The sequence below is a fragment of the Labrus bergylta genome, chromosome 21 (genome assembly GCF_963930695.1).
Source record: "Labrus bergylta chromosome 21, fLabBer1.1, whole genome shotgun sequence".
In the NCBI taxonomy this organism is placed as follows: Eukaryota; Metazoa; Chordata; class Actinopteri; order Labriformes; family Labridae; genus Labrus; species Labrus bergylta.
In genome coordinates, this window is record NC_089215.1 from 20629343 (window position 1) to 20647080 (window position 17738).

At 40.6% G+C, this 17738-nt stretch overlaps 1 protein-coding gene across 3 annotated transcripts; it reads left to right on the forward strand.

The window, feature by feature from the left end:
• Nucleotides 1–32: 32 nt before the first annotated feature.
• Nucleotides 33–16794, forward strand: tom1l2 (target of myb1 like 2 membrane trafficking protein). Of its 3 annotated transcripts, none has more exons than XM_029279033.2 (15): nt 33–153; nt 559–643; nt 1314–1392; nt 1587–1736; nt 2749–2883; nt 2996–3142; nt 4092–4208; nt 5664–5797; nt 5921–5993; nt 8978–9149; nt 9670–9796; nt 10176–10251; nt 11730–11789; nt 12596–12632; nt 14401–16794. In XM_029279033.2, the coding sequence occupies exons 1-15, from the start codon at nt 102–104 to the stop codon at nt 14547–14549; spliced, it is 1593 nt and encodes a 530-aa protein (XP_029134866.1). In that variant the 5' UTR covers nt 33–101; the 3' UTR covers nt 14550–16794. The 3 variants fall into 3 exon arrangements, with proteins under 3 accessions (XP_029134866.1, XP_020498194.1, XP_029134867.1); XM_020642538.3 differs by having other exon boundaries at nt 5921–5972; XM_029279034.2 differs by lacking the exon at nt 11730–11789.
• Nucleotides 16795–17738: the final 944 nt, after the last annotated feature.

Sequence of the window (17738 nt, forward strand, 5' to 3'; positions counted from 1 at the left end):
ACCTGGAGAGCCAGTGACGTTGCTCTGTGGGCGGGACTTAGAGAACGTTTCCTCATGTATCATCATCGTCCCATGGACTGACTTGTTTGTTGTCGAGCAAGATGGAGTTCCTTTTGGGAAACCCTTTCAGTACCCCAGTGGGGCATTGCATTGGTGAGTAACCATATGTTTCTGATGCTACACTGCGTGAAGACAGATGTATTATTGTCCAGGAAATTTATTTAGTTTGTGCGATGTCCGTTCACGGGCTCGCTGCCGTTAGCATGCTAACGTTACAGCTGGAAACCGTTAGCCGCCTAGCTAACCTGTAGTAATGTTTATATCTGCTGCCAGTGTGACAAACATACCCCGAACTAATTAAAGATGTGTTTTTGTCATAGGTCAGCGCTTAACTCATTAATGAATTCAATTATATAAACCTTAAATGACGACTGAAAGCTTAGTCAGCTAACAGTCAGCAAGCCACCTTTCATCGTCATTTAATGAGTTGATCTTCTGTTAGTTACTGGGGCGCCTTCATGGGTCATTTCCCCCTAACACATCATATATGTTATCCAGAGAGAGCGACGGATGGCTCCCTGCAAAGTGAAGACTGGACCCTGAACATGGAAATATGTGACATCATCAATGAAACAGAGGATGGGTGAGTAACTGGAGAGTAACTTATTGATCTTTGCTCTAATGTGCACCTGTCTTCCTTGTGCCGGTGCTGTTTACATAATGAGATACACCATCAAAGCCAGTCCGTTTCCTGTTGCATCTGTGTCAGACTAAAAGAAGTAACCCGGCTCTGGCTGTGCAAAGTGGATTTATGCAAGGCCTCGTTGCTTATCTCATCCCTCCATTAACCTTGTACTGTATGTTTAAGCTGGTGTGTGTGAAGTCCAGGTCTTGTTTGATTAGCAGGTTGTAAACTGGCTTAGGTGGGTCTAGACCTGTACTCTGTGCTTTATAACAGTAGTATAAAAGTCTGACTCTACTTTTCTCTTCTACAAGCGGTGGCATACACCCACTGCTGTGTAGCTGCTTTGACCTGTGAGTAGCTTGCAGAGAGAAGAAGTGAATTATTGCCACCTTATGTCAAAACAATCACATATGGGGGGATTGCAAAGAAGAATCATTGACATACACCTGCACCTTATATTAAGCTTCCCAGTCTTTGCACTTGACTGGATCATCGCCTTCCCTCAGCTTTAAAGTCTCTCTTGATAATTGTTTTTTCCCCCTAGGAAAACCAGTCTCTTTAAAAGCTGCAGGCACTGAACTATCCATAATGTGTGCTTCTGCTTGTGTGTTTATTTGTCCGTGTGCAGGCCAAAGGATGCCATTAGAGCAGTGAAGAAGAGGCTGAATGGAAACAGGAACTATAAAGAAGTGATGTTGGCTTTAACGGTGAGTTCAGTGTGGACAGACGAAGGTCATCACCGTTGTGTTTACAGTATATACAGCAAGAGTCTAGCCCTGTAATTTCCCTCGAGCAGTGTAAAAGTATGTCAGGCAAATAACTTGGGGCCCATATTATTTACATTCACACAAAATTTGCATCCAAAATATTATTTCCAAAGTTTATTTTCTGCACCCATCAGGTTCTGGAGACGTGTGTGAAGAACTGCGGCCATCGTTTTCATGCTTTGGTCACTAGCAGGGATTTTGTGGATGGCGTACTTGTAAAAATCATCTCACCTAAAAACAACCCGCCTACAATCGTTCAAGATAAAGTCCTCGCCCTGATACAGGTAAGATAACAGATAAATAACCTAATGTCATAGATAAAACTTGTGTCTCTAACTGAGTTGGTGAGAGTTTGAATGGGGTTTAGCCGTTTATTACAGTATGTGTGGTTGCGCAGCGGGCCTCCTGTCCATCACAGGCAGAGCCTCAGGTAGAGTACAGTGTCTCCGGGGCTGCAGCTCTAGTTACCTGTCACAGCTCAGGTAACCCTGCTGGGCTCTTATTTCCTCCAGGGAAACCATGTGACCACATCTAACAGCATGGACCCAGGAGGAGAGGAGTGTAGGGGAGGGAAGGGGGGGATACTGTACAACAACCGTGAAATTGTTCCTTGTTTTGTCTCGACATTAGAAAGGCAGGTTTTTTTTGAAGAGGAGGGTGAGATTGGAAAACTTTGGGAAAATGAATTGACGAGCACTCCCTTCATACAACAGAAAGAGTATTGTTGACATATCTTTTTGCACAGTGTGTAATACAGTGTTGGCCAACATGACTGCGGTTGTGTTATGCTGCTCCCTTATAACCTTTCTTCTCCCTTAGGTGCCGGTGTGTGTACTCTGCAGTTGTTAGAAAAAGTGCTCGTTTACACAGTAAATAGTGCTAGCCAAACTCTTGCCAGTTAGAGTTGACTTTTATTGCTTTTATGTAGTTTTTCATCCAAAGCTGGAAACAAGTATGCAATTTAAACGTGAGCTCATCTAAGCTTGCAGATGAAGTGACTCAGTGTAACACTTTTTGGATAAAGACCTCCTTCAAAGTCCTTGTGCTATTTTTCTTTAAAGTGTGTCATGTGTTTAAGCTCTCGTAATGGCCCAATTTAGCTTCATCCGGTCCAATCATGAGAGAGAGAAGCAAACAGCTTTGTGTGGTTTTCTGACTGAACGTATTCAAGCCAGACAAACAGAAATGATCAGAGAACAGGCCTCTTTTAGTAGTCTGACATCCCCCGGCTTTGTTTGCCGTGTTTGTCTCTCCCTTTAACCGCTGCATTTTCCTTTTTGTTGCTTCCTTCTCCAGGCATGGGCTGATGCATTCAGGAGCAGTCCGGACCTCACAGGCGTTGTCCAAATCTATGAAGAGCTGAAGAGGAAAGGCATCGAGTTCCCCATGTCAGACCTGGAGACCCTGTCACCTATACACACACCTCAAGGGGTAGGAAGCAACTCATTAAGCAGCTTAAATGTGGACAAAGGTTTCTGTGTAAAGACCAAACTTATTGTGAGATCATTTCTCATAACTCCTCTTATTTCTCTGTCATATCTAGGTGGCAACTGCTCCAGAGGGCGACACCACCCTTCATAAATACAGCACCGCTACACAGCCCGCACCACAAGTTGTCCCACCAGCCTACACAGCCCCTCAGGTCCCCAACATCCTGGCATCTGGAGCCATAAATCCTACACCTGAACAGGTACAATGTTCTTATCACAAGCACACTAAATCCAAACAGTCCTTTCAGATATGTAAGCGTACTGTAGCAGCCTGCCGGTCCGTCACAGCAGGACAGACTCCTACGTTTTTGTGATTTTTCTTTGGCTCCACACAGGTCACAATGATGGGTCACAAGCAAAACAAATAAAATGATGTACTACTGCTTAGTTTAAATGTCTTAAGTAAATAGTTGCCAATCCCACTCTTATTTTGTCGCATGATCCATTGAAAGCCCTTACAGATGATTTAAAGCACCTATGTATCCACTACAGTTATCATTCTTACCAGCTGGATTTTACTAAACATGAATTATTATGTCGACATTTTTGCCACAATCGAACAACCCTATGTGTAATTTGTGTTTTCTTTTTTTTCTTTTTTGTTATGTTAAGTTAAGAACTCCTCACTGGAGCTTTAAGTTCTTTTCCAAAAGTGTGCTCAAAACTTTAGAAAGTCTTTGAATGTTTTTTTTTTTTCCGTACCTTGAGCTAACTAGCGCTTACACTTTGTATGTTACTTTTACATAGAAGTTTCAACTGTTAATTCATAACCTTGAGCTCACCTCGCTACCTTTTTATTAGTTACTTAAGATAACTGTTTGAAGTTTATCTGTTTCATCATAGTGTATTTTTTTTCTCAATTTATTTGTTACTTTTAGAGAAATATCTCATCCTTGTTTTTCATACTTGTTGCTAACTACTAACTACATACTTGTTGCTAACTACGTCAGCTGCACTTGCCTAACAGATTTCTTTATGTTATGTTTCCTTTTATAAATGACTGAGTTTAACAGGTAGCTTAAGTGTTTTTGTAATGAGTGTTAGCCTCATTCAGCTTTGAAACATTTTGTGTTTTATATTCCTCCTGTAACACTGTAAGAATTAAGAAACTATGTACACAAAAAGTTTTCTGTTCACTCTGACATCCAGATCTGCCGGCTGCGCAGCGAGCTGGACATTGTTCGCGGAAACACAAAGGTGATGTCAGAGATGTTGACTGAGATGGTGCCAGGACAAGAAGATGCTTCAGACTATGAACTACTACAGGCAAGAAACCAGTGTGTGTGTGTGTGCGTGTGTTTGTATGTGTGTTTCTGCCTCTATGTCTTTGTGTGTATGTGTGTTTCTGCCTCTATGTCTTTGTGTGTATGTGTGTTTCTGTCTTTGTGTGTACTTTCTGAAATCAGTGTTAATAGACTTGGACTAGTGCACTGATGCTCAGAATATATGGACTCAGAATATAGAGAGGAAGACTTCGACTTACTTAATGGTGAACACTGTTTTTATCTTTTTTAAATAAGGCCCTAACAATGTTTTAAGAAAATGCTGACACACGTGTTCACCTGCATGCTTGTTCACTTGCTGTCTTGTTCAGCCACTGTTTGAGTTGTGATGCACGGATTGCAGTCATATGACTTTGGACTGGGCAAGCTGCGTCATAAGATTTGACATTCTGATTAATAACAGGAGGGTTGCAATTATTTTTGAGTTCATTAGACACCTTCAGCGATCTCACCGCAGCAGAGATGATCAGTGTGTCTACCTGAGAGTGGCCCGGTGCACATTTATGCACAATGCACAGTGCTGAAACTGAGAAGTCTGATGACCCGCAACAGAACCCCTAAGAATCTTATATCAGCAGATGTAAAAACTTTTCTACACATCCAAAAGCTCCCACTCAGACAGTCGTGGTTCATACAGTGAAATAGTTTGGAGTGACACAGCCATCCTCCTTACAATCCTTCATCAGAGCTGTTTTCAACCTTTTATTGTAGATGCTTAAAGTTTATCAGTCCTCTCTGATGGATTCCCTCTGTCCTGTCGCATTACAACAGTTTACAACAGTTTTTGGTCTGGCTGCTCTAATGTCTCTTATTTGCTGCCGTGACATCACTGTGACATCACTGCACACATGGGAAACTCTACAGCTGCTTTAAACAGCTTCTCTGATTATTTAAAGTAAAGAGTTGAAGAATACATCAATAAACACAACACAAAAAAACATCACCTGAAAGCTTTCACTGTTCAAGAAAATTTATAATAATTTAAAGATACATTTGAATCTCTGTTTGAACAGTTTCACAGCCTGTAAGACAAACATGAAGACTCACGGATAAATGAGAGTAAAAGCTCAAATTAGAAGCATCAAATAGATATATTTATGTGCTAAAGTGAAAATCTCAAGCCCATCTTGGAACTTGGCTCATAATCTAACCTTGAGGACTCAGTCTTGGACTCGGGTGATGGAGACTCAACTCGTACTCGTCTCTGATTATTTATTTTTACTCTGACTCAACTCTGACATGAGCACTAGGGACTCATGACCCAACTGGAGGTTTGGTGACTCGACTGCAACGCTGGCTGACTATTGTGTGGCTGAACAAATCTAAAAGTCAAATATTTTAACTTAAGAATGAAGCAGCAGGAGTATACAGCTATCTCAGACCAATATGCATCTGTGTGTTCTTGCGTTTATACACTTTGTGCCCGTGCTTGTTCTAGGAGCTGAACAGGACCTGCAGAGCCATGCAGCAGAGGATAATGGAGCTCATCTCTTGTGTTTCCAACGAGGCAGTGACTGAGGAGCTGCTGCACGTCAACGATGACCTCAATAACATCTTCCTACGCTACGAAAGGTTAGAACAAACGAAAAAAAACCACATACAAACAACACCTTGGTATGTTTGCACATATTTGGTTAAGTCAAGTTAAGAAGTCCTTCTAATTTCTTTCATGTTGTTCTTTTTTTTTTGCCTCAGGTATGAGAGGTTCAGGTCCGGGAGGTCTGCAGCTCAGAGTGTCAACAATGGGGTGAGTCAATCAGTCTCTCAGGTGGGGAAACAGCTTGTTTTTGCATCACCTGTTTGTTTTTTAGTGACTGATGTTTCTGTGTCAGTAGTGTGGACTGCATGTTGTATTACAAGTCATATCAGGCATTAATGCTGTTATCCATCAATTACCCAGGCAGTTCCCGTAACTGAGTTATAAAGAGCGAGTCATGCAGTGTCACTGGATCAGACTAGCATGAGTTAGCAGGTTTTTAAGTTTGTCTCCACAGAGTTTAGGAAATGAAATGCCTTTAAGTATGAACGCACATGAAGTTTTTAATGGTATTAAGTAAATTACCTAATTTGAAATGCTAATTCTGTTCAAGGCATTTTCCACCATGTGTTAGCATCAAGCTAATGCATTCATTTATGTGCATTCAGTCCATCCTGGAGAAGTCTGACCCCCACCCCAGTACAGTCAGAGCAGGCCTGGTGTGTTTACCACTAGTGTCCAGTATGGGCAAATATCGCCTGTGACGATGCAGTAATCAATGCTAAGCAGAGTCTCAGAATTTTGGCAAGTACTGGAAGAAAGCCACTTTTTATTTGGAGAAGAACTTCTTGTTCTCTTTGCCAGGGCGAAGTACAACCAACAGTCTGGTCTATGGAGTGCGGTGCTCCTAAAGGGTGATTTCTGAACTATCAGCCAAAAAACTTTTGTCAACAGTGTTGAAAGCCTTGTTTCATTTAGCATCACCTAAAATACTTTTTTTTTCCTTTCATTTCTTGTTTCCTGTTTTACTTTGTTTTACAGCCTTTCAGCCTTACTGTTTCCTGATTTTCAAGCTTTGTCAAAGCCTCCATGAAATAAGCAAGTCATTCCTTTACTTTCTAAACAGGTCCATGTGCTGTACATAACATGCCTGGGGCGGCTAACAGTAGAGGCCATTCTTGCTTCATCTCTTTATACAATAAGGGGCAAATGTACTTCTGTGTAATGTATCCTTGTAATCCTTTTGCTCCTTTTGCAAACGGTCTAAATCTAAAGGAACACATAAAAAACATTAAATAACCCAGAACTGGGCTGCAGAGCTTTTAGTGTCTTCTTGCTCAGGGGCTGTTTGTGCAAATTCCAAGCAGGAAATTTGACTACATTTGGGTAGTCATACAAGCCCTGACAGTCACACACAGTTAGAGTGAATTTATAACTGTTTCAGAGAGTTGGTGGTAACTGCGCTGCAGTGTAAAATGGTAATCCTGCCTACCCATATCCCTGCGACATGATTGGCTGTTCGTTGTATTTTTATTCTTCTCTTTAATGTTGTGTGTGAACTAGCTCTTTTGGTGCATAAGCGCCCCCCTTTCCCAGTGTCTGGGTGGTGTAATTACAGGTTCAAATCTATCAAACTTTTACTGAACATTTTTTTTATATTTATTTATATTGAGAAAAATTACATTGCGATAATTATTGTTATGGTTTTATCGCCCAGGCTTAGCAGTAACCCCTCCTCCAGGTGGGTGACACTCCCACAGCTAGGTGTTTGTTCTGCCCTCTGAGTCTGCTTGAGCCACCCAAGCCCTTCCAGAGAGGGGGTGTGGTCAAACAGCTCATTTGCATTTAAAGGTACAGACACAGAAATAGCCTGTTCTGAGCAGGGCTGAAATAGAGGGGTTTATAGACATGATCAAATACAGGATCAGAGTGGATTTAGAACAAGAAACTTCGCACATATGTTTTGAGGAGTTCTGAGACTTATTTATACTTGTTGAAAAGGAGGATAATGTGACCTTTAACAGTGATGTCCCGCTCTAAATCTTTCCTGCAATCACAACAATTCTAACTTTTTGTGACATAAGAAATCTAATTCCCTTTAAATACAGTTTGTATAAAATAATTTACAGTACCATTAATTTAAAGCAGTAATATTTCCCAGAGCTGTCTGTTGTTCAACAAAGACAAATATCTGCTCAGATGTTTCGCTGTAGAAACATTTAAGTATTTTATTTTGTAAACCTACATGTGCAGAAGAAAGTTGCTTTACAAATACTGAAAGTAGGGTTCCATCATCCATGCAATATCCTGTGCAATCTCAACGGGACCTTGAGATTGCAACATTTTCTCAGTTAAACACAACAATCGAAATACCCACAGCAAGTTTATCCCATGAACACATGAGGCATTAAAAGTCCTTTGGAACATACAAACCTCTTCATTGGGTTTCCAGTTGTATTTAGACACGTTGTATCATTCACAGTTGTCATGTCATTACATTGTGTCCCTGCACAGGCATGTTACTGGTATTCACTGTCTCTTCCTTTCTGTTCTTTTCTGTTCTTCTGTTTTTCTGTGGCTAGCTGAGACAGGCAAGTATGAAAATATTGTCGACCTCCCTGAACGATCAGAGCTGCTCACCCCACAGTGACTGTAAAAAAACATGGCTGAATAATATGGGCCCTGCCTCCTCCACTAGTATCTATCACTCCCATATGGCATGTTTTGACTTAGTGTTTTATGATATGATGAACCTGGAGATAGACTTCAGTGACACAAGCTAATGCTTAAAACAGTAACGGCTTAAACCTTCAGGACCAAATATTCAATCTTCCCTCCCCCTCCCTGCTGTATTTCGACCTTCTTAAGGGGACTGTTTTGAGCTTCAAGATGACTCACTTTTCTAACAATTAAAACAACAGGAGATTAAGAATTAATGAGGATTTGCACAATTCATCCTTCCCCCTTAAGAAACCGTTTTCCCAGGAGGTACTCAATTTCCTCAGTTTGACATTTTCATGCTCTCCTGAAGCTAACCACCACCTTTTTTTGTCTACTTTTTCTCATAATGCATCATGCCTTTATTTTTAACCACCATTTTTGTTCTTAAATATTTCTTTTTTAAAGACAGTCAAATGACTATATTCTGTTTCCTACCTCTCCTTAGCCTCCCACCAAAGGATTTGTTTTGCTGCTCATGATCCAGAATCCCCTAGTCGTTCTCTTAGAATACAAAATAAAAGGAGTGTTACTGTGTGTTTTCTTTTTTCCTTTAGGTCCTGAGTGAGGCTACAGAAGATAACCTCATAGACCTCGGCCCTGGCTCCCCTGCGGTGGTCAGCAACATGCCCAGTGCTGCAGCCCCGACCAGCTTGCCCCCCGCCATTACAGCCCCGGCAGGGAGGCCCTCCTCCCCGGCCACCCTGGCCTCTCGCCTGGCCGGTCTTGGTACGTTGTACAGACTCAGACATTCGCTTACTGTAGGACTCACTCTGACATCACATTATGTATTACGTTAACATACATGACTGCTGTATAGGAACTTTTTTTTAAAATCCTATTTGCAAAGAGCTCACAAACATTTCTTAAAACAGTTCCTACATTTGTAAATTCAACGTATTTATTACTGTGTTTTTGAAGCGTTGGTTAATGGACTTTGACTGGTATCTCCACTCGTTATGTAAGAGATAATATACTGTCAAATCTGGTGAATAAGATTCTCTATTTCTACCTATTTTTTCATCTAAAAAGTTAGCTGCATCCTATTTACCCACGCTACCAACATACAGCTAAAATAGTGACACGCGCCATCATAACCACAAGAGCAGCCACCACCATCACCCATTGCAAGCAACCTGATTTATTTACCATGGGACCATTTATTGCTTATTGCCGGCTGTCCTTGGATGAATTGCAACAATATAGTGATAATTGTGTGACTGATAATGGTGTTTCTGTCCCCCTCCAGACGTGGGTGCAGACAGTGTGAGCAGCACCTTGAGCACTCTGTCCAGCTGTAAGCCTCCTCTTGCCCAGGATGACTTTGATGTGTTTGCTCAAACCAGGACTGGAACTCTGCCTGAGCCGAACAAGACGTAAGGAAGGACACGTCAGAAATGTCTTCTTGAAACTACATTTCATCATTTTCTCTGACGTCTGAGTATATCGAATGATTCAGTGTTTTATGCAGAGGTGATAGAAGTTGAATCTTGTAGGATGTCATGGTCATTTTGAGGCCTATAATGAATCGTTTTGGAACCAACAGCACATAGAAATGGCATAAAAAAATATAGAAATGTCACACAGACTTATTCAATTGTGTTGTTTTGATTAGGGTTCAGCCCTGAAGGGGTAGAACCCCTATTGTGTTTGTGTGAATGTATCGTTATTATTATTATTATTTGTCTTGTGCTGCGGCTCAAATGATAATTACTGTGTTAGCTTTAAACAGTCTATCCCTTCCTCTTGTTTCAGATCTACAGCCGAAGACAGCAAAGTCCCAGACAGCCTTCCTCCCACTCTGGAAGTGGTACAGCCGACTGCAGGAGCGGTGAGTCTCTGTGGCGTTTGTGTGTCTGCTGTGGGCTTTTAATTTTCAGTGTCTTCATAAGAAAACATCTGAGGGTGTTGATTGTATGCACCATGATTAAACAGACAGCTTGGCTTAGTCCTGGGCGATAAAACAATAATTATCGCGATATAACTTTTCTCGGCATTTTCCAGCACCGCAATGAGCTTATGATGGTGAAATGTTCCTCTGTTTAGGTATAGCTTGTCATGTTCTGACGATAAGGAATAATGAAACCATAATTAACCATCTGGTTTCTTCAGCTTTCACTCAGGAGCAAAAATCTGCCTTTAAATTATGAAAGAAATAATGATTAAACATTTATCGTGATAATTATCGATGATGTGAAATTTGTTATCGCCATAATATTTTTAGTCATATCGCCCAGCCCTACCGTTGCTCTTGATTGTGCTGCTTGATGATGATAATCACTTAATTAAAATTGAAAAAAAACACATTTTTAGCTTAACTTTGAGAATATTTTTTCTTACTCACCTTCAGTCTTAACCCCATATGGTTTAAATACTCTGGCTACAATTCCTGCTGGCTGGTTATAAATCTGTGTGACCCCTTGGCTATTGTGTTTCACGCTTTACTAAAAGTGAGAACTAGTGTGTGGTGTGCACATCCAGGCAAAATGCAAATAAGGTGCAGGATTAAACATTCACTAACTGCAGATTAAAAGAGAAAGATCAGCACACTGTTTTTTACCATTTTATTTTGACAGTGCAACATTTCAATCTGCAAAATCTTCCTCAGGAAAATATGCTTCCTCCCTTACGTATCTCATTGTGGAATATTTAGATACTTCTATAAACCTCTGCCAGCTCAAACATTTGTTTGAAATCTATTTTTGTGCTGCATTGTAAAATACAAAGAGGATTTTCTTGTTCCTGAGGTATATGTCGACCCTCTGCTATGTTTGTTGTCCCTATCTTGACTTTATCAACAGGTGATAGTGATTCTTGACACACGCTAGAAAACACTGTTTGTCTCCTGCCACGTTTGTCTGAGTGACATCTTGTAGATCAAAATGTTGCCCTGATCAAATACATTGCCACTGGACAGTGTGCAGATCTTTCTCTTGTTTTCATGCTTTCCAAACAATTTTGTCTTGTCCAATGAAGTGTGTGTGTGTGTGTGGCTTTGTGTTTACCCTGTTTTGACACTTAACACAACTGAATTGTGGGGTCAGAGGGCTGATCATGTGCTGCTGCATGCGCTCAGTCATCTCCTGCTGTGACTGCCATCATCATCATGTTGCCACGCCGTCCACACATATGGACTTCTTTTTGTTTACCACACAAAATACTTACCGAGTTTGTATTTGAGTTCCTTTAAATCATATTTTTTTGTTGTTGTTTCGGGCGGGTTTTTTTTTTTGTTGTTGTTTGTTTTGTTTCTGTTGTGGCATTGCTGCCCCCTCCACCTGGTCTTGATGCTGCCCCCCCCCACCATAGGGTGTCCGAGGACAGACCTCTGTTATGGATGACATAGAGCAGTGGCTGTGTACTGATGTGGTGAGCCCATCATGATTTTTATTTCTGCCTGGAGTTCTGTCTCACCTTTTTCTCTTTTCCTTTTTTCATCCTGTTTCAATCTTTCATATTTTTAAAGTGTTTTTACAGTAACACATTTCTCACACATTTCCTCACTGTTTGATCAGTCATGGATTCATATCCTACTTCACCTAAACCTTCCTAACAACAAAGTGACAAAGTGGTCAAATCAGTATGGAGTTTTGCTTGCAAAGTGTAATGATATAAAACAAACTTTGAAGAGGTCTGAGGCTCTTAGAGGGGGAATGAAGGTCCAATATGTCAAATATTTAATTAATGAAATCATACAATGACCTTACTATGTGATCAGACATTAAGGAAACATGCTGTGTTGATGTACTGGCTTCTCTGTCAACAATGCAACAGCCACTATGTCCTCCTTCAACATTTAGATTCCTGTGTGGAATGGTTTAAGTTTTGGTTGCTAAAGCACTGCAAAACTTCATGCTCATTTTTCAACAAGTCCAGGCTGCGTTGTTGAGTGGTGTTCCAGCTGTTTGGTTGGGAAACAACTGGTGGATTTTCATTCCTTATCACATTCATGAGCAGAATGTATTCTGGTTTTGGTGGTAATGTCGGGTGAGTGGCTCAGTGTTGTGTGTTAAGTTAATTCTGAAGTTTTGAGTGTGCGTGTGAAATATCTCCACGGTGATGTTGATTAGTGTTTGGCACATGAGAAAGATAATGAATGTCCTGTTTTGCGAGGATTAATTGAAGCAGAATAAACTCTGAGGTGTGAAATTTTATTTATTTTTATTTGTTAACAGAAAGGAGATGAAGGTGAAGAAGGCGTGACAAGTGAAGGTAGGCAAACTTTAATCTCCTCTTAAATTAAGAGTTGTTCCCATACTGATTGGGTCTATAACATGGTATCTGTATGGTGAGTATACCAGTCTCTATACGCGGATCAGATACTTTTAAAAGTTGTGCTCTAAGAAATAAACATTTAAAGCTGAGTGTAAATATCCATTCATCAATGCACTGTAATATATACTTTTTTCCTAATTCAATATCCATTCAGTAAATCCTAAGATTGATTGTTTGTGTTGTCAAAATCTAAGGCACGCTTTAAGCCTAGTTATAGTTATACTATATAAAACTCTCTGAGTCGCCGTTGTCTTAGCAACCAGTTTAACAGATGTGCTCTTTAGAGCATCCTGTACTTTCATGTTTTATACTTTGTTTGTAAAAGAATGAAATAAACAATCAAATAGATTTTAGAGTCAGTGTGTTCTAAAACCAACACAAATAATACACACATGGTTATTTAACAAATATCAGAAGGTACTGTAATTAATTATCAGGGTATTTCTGTCATCTATGTGTATTATTGAATTGATATGAAATTGAATTCTGAGCTCCTTGACAACACGCAGCCCTTAGATTAGCTTTAAGAATTTGGTTTAGATGGATTATTATCATCATGTGAATCAGTGCCATATGTACATGTAATCTAACAAGACACAAGAGTACCAAAAAGTAAGACAAAAAGGCAATAATGCAGGAAGGATATAGTCCAAAACAAATCTGTAAAATTAAGGAAATAAAGTTTTTACATTCAAATTTTCCCCCACATCCTCACTTCTGATTGGTTACCTGTGCATGGTGACGGTAGTTAAATGTAACCTGATGAAACAAACTATTCACTGGCATTGCAGATGCAAATGCAGCTGAGGGTGCAGCTGTTGTTACACGTAAACATTAACTCTAGGTCATATATTTGTGATCATTCTGATACTCACCCAGCTCTGTGCTCTGTTTGTTTTCCTGCTCGTTTGACCTTTGCAAGTCAAGTTCATGAACCGTATTCAAAGTTAGCAAAATGTGATCATGTAGTAATATTTATTTAAAGGAAGAATGTGCGACTTTTTGATCCAGTAGATGTCGCCCTCGAGCAACAGCATGAAACCAAAACAAACTGCTGTTTGGAGACAACTCCGCTCTCCTCCAGCGGCACACCTCCAACCCCTCTCCTATAAAGCTTTAGAACAGCTTCATATGTAAGGCCGTCCCGTCCATGTAAACATGGCCCGCCCCCCCAACAGCCTTCCCCGCCCCCCCTGAAGGTAAAGTAAAAAAAATATATATATATTTCAAAAGATTTATTTTGGGGCTTTTTGTGGTTTTATTGTAGGGATAGGATAGTGGATAGAGTCTGAAATCAGTGAAAGAAGTCATTTAAGGATACCTTTCCGATAGAAAAGGACAGCTGTCTTTTTAAAAGTAACACATGAACACCAAGATTCCTTCAAGTGTTTGTGTTGTCATGTCGGCTTGTCGGCTTGTCCCCACCCCCCCCAACGCTGTAAACCTAGGGGAAACACTGATTTATGTGTAACATGTCGCACATTCTGCCTTTAATACTGGAATCTTCTGAGGCTTCTGTGAACAAAGATGTGAACAGAAGATTATAGTTACTTGGTTTTGTCTGGTACAGAAAAGTTTAGCTCTAGAAATCAGCATTCAGAAGAACAAATCTCTACATTTTAATTAAAAGCTACTTACTATTTAACATCACAAATTTACATTCTCTTCCTTCCTTTAAAAAAAACCAATATATATATATTTCCAGAGTTCGATAAGTTCCTAGAGGAGAGAGCCAAAGCAGCAGAGATGGCCCCGAGCCTACCGTCGCCCCCCAGTGGCGAACCAGGAGCAGGGCAGGGGACCCCAAGCCGCAAAAAGCCAGACCGGCCGGAGGACTCTTTGCTCGCCATGTAGACCCTCCATCCTCTCAAGCTGCATCACCCACAAGGAGAGACTGACCTGACACTGAAAACACACCCATCTCACAACACTGATCAGTTACACTACAAAGATTTGTACACACTCTCCGAAACCAAAAAAAAAAAAAAAAAAAAGGGAATCATTTGTGTTTGGGTTAATGTATCACCAGAAAGGGAAGAGAACACACAGAAAATCTTATTTTGATACGCCAACAGAAGAAGAATCTCCCACACATGATGACGTGTGTCATAGACTTTGAGGCGGCCCTGCTGTCACCTTCCTCTTTAGGTGTGAAGAATCTCCCTCTGCCTGTTTGGACTGCAGAGCTTCTTGTTGCAGCTAATCCTTAAAAAAAAATAAGTTTTATAAAAGAAGCGACCCGCTGTCCTCGTTAACCGTAGAGAATCACTTTCTTACCTAAGCCCTTAAAGCATGCATCAACACCACGCAACTCTCCCAATCATTTACGTTCTCATGATTAAAGACAGAAATATTATGTTGTTATTGTAGGCCGGATGCGGACCTACGACGATATTGTTTTTGGTGTTTGTATCAAGTCCCTTTGCAAGTCAGTCAGTCAGTCTTGAGTTGAACTGTAAATCTGTAAATGACAAATGTGGAGTTTATTAGTCATGTGTATATTTAAGCTACATAATGTATGAAAGAGATGTTGATTTAATGCAGAGTAAAAAGAAAAGGGGGAAGGGGGGGTTTATCATCCAGCTGCTCTGACGAAAGGGGATGTACCTGAGTGGGCTCACGAGAAAAGGGAACGTCATTAACTGAAAAATGAACCGAATGAGAAGAAGAGAATGTAGTTTTTTTTTGCGATTGGCATCATTGCGCACTGCAAACCAACAAATGTGTTGTCGATTTCTCTCTGATTGAACGTGCTGATTTGTTCAGTGCAAAGAGATTACGTTGCTGAGATTTTCTTAGCCTGAAGCTGCTGTCTGACTCATTTTTGAAGGTAGTTTGTGTGTAACTCCGTCTGCAGAGAAATACTCTAGTTACTCTTGTTTCAAGCTGGAGGTTTATCTCTTTCTTTTTTTTTTTTTGCATAGGTTGCTCTGTATTATTTGTGTTCTGCGTTCACAGGACCAAATCTGTGCTCTCACCTGGATGTTTGGAGGACATCTCTTCATAATCCGGTTGCTTACGTGCAGCGACGTAATTAAAATCACACTACAGAAGCTGTTTTGCACGTTTAGTGCTGTGCATTGCTCCCGTTTTATTTGGTCTTTGCTGACCTTTCAACGTGACATTTTGTTTGCAGAAATGAGCTGTCTGCAGACACGACAGCAGCGCTACAAATGAACGCTCCCTTGACAACATTTAATGCAACATGTTCTACAACAAACAACAAGCTGGAAACAAAAAAAAACAAGCACGCACTTTGACGTCAGCGTTACCTTTGGACGTGTGAAGTAGATCATTTAACACTAATGTAATTAATGAGGGAAATAATGAAGCAGAAGTGTAGAAATTATTTATTTGGAGCTATTTTTAATCATTTTATTGTAATAAAGAGAAACATGAAATGTGCTGTTCTAAGGGACAGACGCTGTTTGTTTTGAGTGTTTCTGGATTTTGTTTCGATGTGTACATTGCTGCTGGCTAATGTATCCTCTTTGTCATGGTTCTGTTTGTTAGATATTCTTGTGTCCACGCAGAGTTTATAAAGCTGATTCTTGCTGTAAGAGACTCCCATTTATCTCATGAAGGATACTGGTTTTTAGTCTTTATTGCTCTTACTTTAATGGACTGTAAGCACATGAAAAAAACAGACGTCATTAACTTCCTTTCAACACTTTTGACAAGCATTAACATTGCACATTTTAAAAAGGGAAGCCTCCTGTTCCCTCATTTCAGTGTTGAACGTGTGTGTGTCAGCTGTTCTGTAGCTTTATATCAGCTCATTGAGGAAAAAAAGCAACACGCCTCTAAATGTGTTTTCTAAAGAATACATGTTGTCACTCTCCTGTTTGATCATCCTGGTTTATATCAGTGACGTGAAACTGAATCTGAGCGTTCCTGAATCTCCCATCAGTTGTCTTTTCTTTTTGCAGGAGAACAATGTGTTTCCTCGTGCGTCTCTGAATGATATGAAAAGATGCTGAGAATGGAGGCTGTGCTGTGCGACTACTACTTTTCCTGAGTTGCCTCATCTCTCATTTTTTTTCCTCTGTTTTTTGACTTCTGCATGAACTCTAATAAAACACTAGCAGTGTGTCCGCGAGCTGGCTTTGTTGTCTTTTTTTTTTTGTTGAGCAAAATATCTCTCCAGTCCTCTCCTCGGTGTGCCATCCCTCTCCCTTTTCAGATGGTTAGAATGACCGGTAGTAAACCCTTTCCATTTACCTTACACCCATCCACCCCACCTCCTCCTGTCTCTCTCTGGAGGCCGGTGGGCCCCTCACCAGGGGCTTCCCCATTGGTTGTCAGGAATCGCCTCATCCTAGACGTGGCCCCTCTAGCCTGGGCTTAGTCACTGGAGCGTTTTTTCCCGGTCAAACAGAAAAGAGGGGTGTGCCTGTCAGACAGAGGACTGGACTACAGTAGTGAAGAGGGATCCTCTCTCACTCAACATGTGCTGTTTCTGTTATCACATGAATCTTTATGAACTCATCACTCGAATAGAGCTGCTGGATCTCTCTCTCGAAGGTAAATGGATGCTTTTACGTTCTCTCTGAAGGAGAATTTCACCCAAAAAAAAACAAAGGTAACAATTTTAAAAATGTCTTTCATTTTCTGCCATGTATTTTAAATTTCCTAAAGATTTTTCTTTTTTTAAATCACGTGGACATTTAGTAAAACAAACCATGTGCCTCTTGTTGGTGTAATGCTGACTGTGTAATGATAATCATGAGCCAATGTTTCTAAACATAACCCCCATAACTGTGCTTGTTCTCCAGTAGTGATAAAAAGAGAGATGTTGATTCTATTTCCCATGCTTCACATTTTCCTGAACATAGTAATGTGTGTTGCAGAGTCAGTGTGTGGATCTGCTGGATTCTCAAGAACTTCTTCACTGAAGAGAAGAACAAGGAGCCACTTTCCCCCCCAAGACAACACATGCTCCCTGTTAGCACACCCTGCTGGTTGGACTACAGAGCCTGACCACACACACACACACACACACACACACACACACACCCCCACCCTACATGTGTCGGAGGTCAG

Excerpts from the sequence above, each read along its gene's own strand:
- tom1l2 (XM_029279033.2), top strand. The coding sequence starts at position 102 with ATGGAGTTCCTTTTGGGAAACCCTTTCAGTACCCCAGTGGGGCATTGC. Across the intron at positions 154-558 it reads CCCAGTGGGGCATTGCATTG|AGAGAGCGACGGATGGCTCC; the intron begins GTGAGTAACCAT and ends TATGTTATCCAG. Across the intron at positions 9,150-9,669 it reads CTCTCGCCTGGCCGGTCTTG|ACGTGGGTGCAGACAGTGTG; the intron begins GTACGTTGTACA and ends GTCCCCCTCCAG.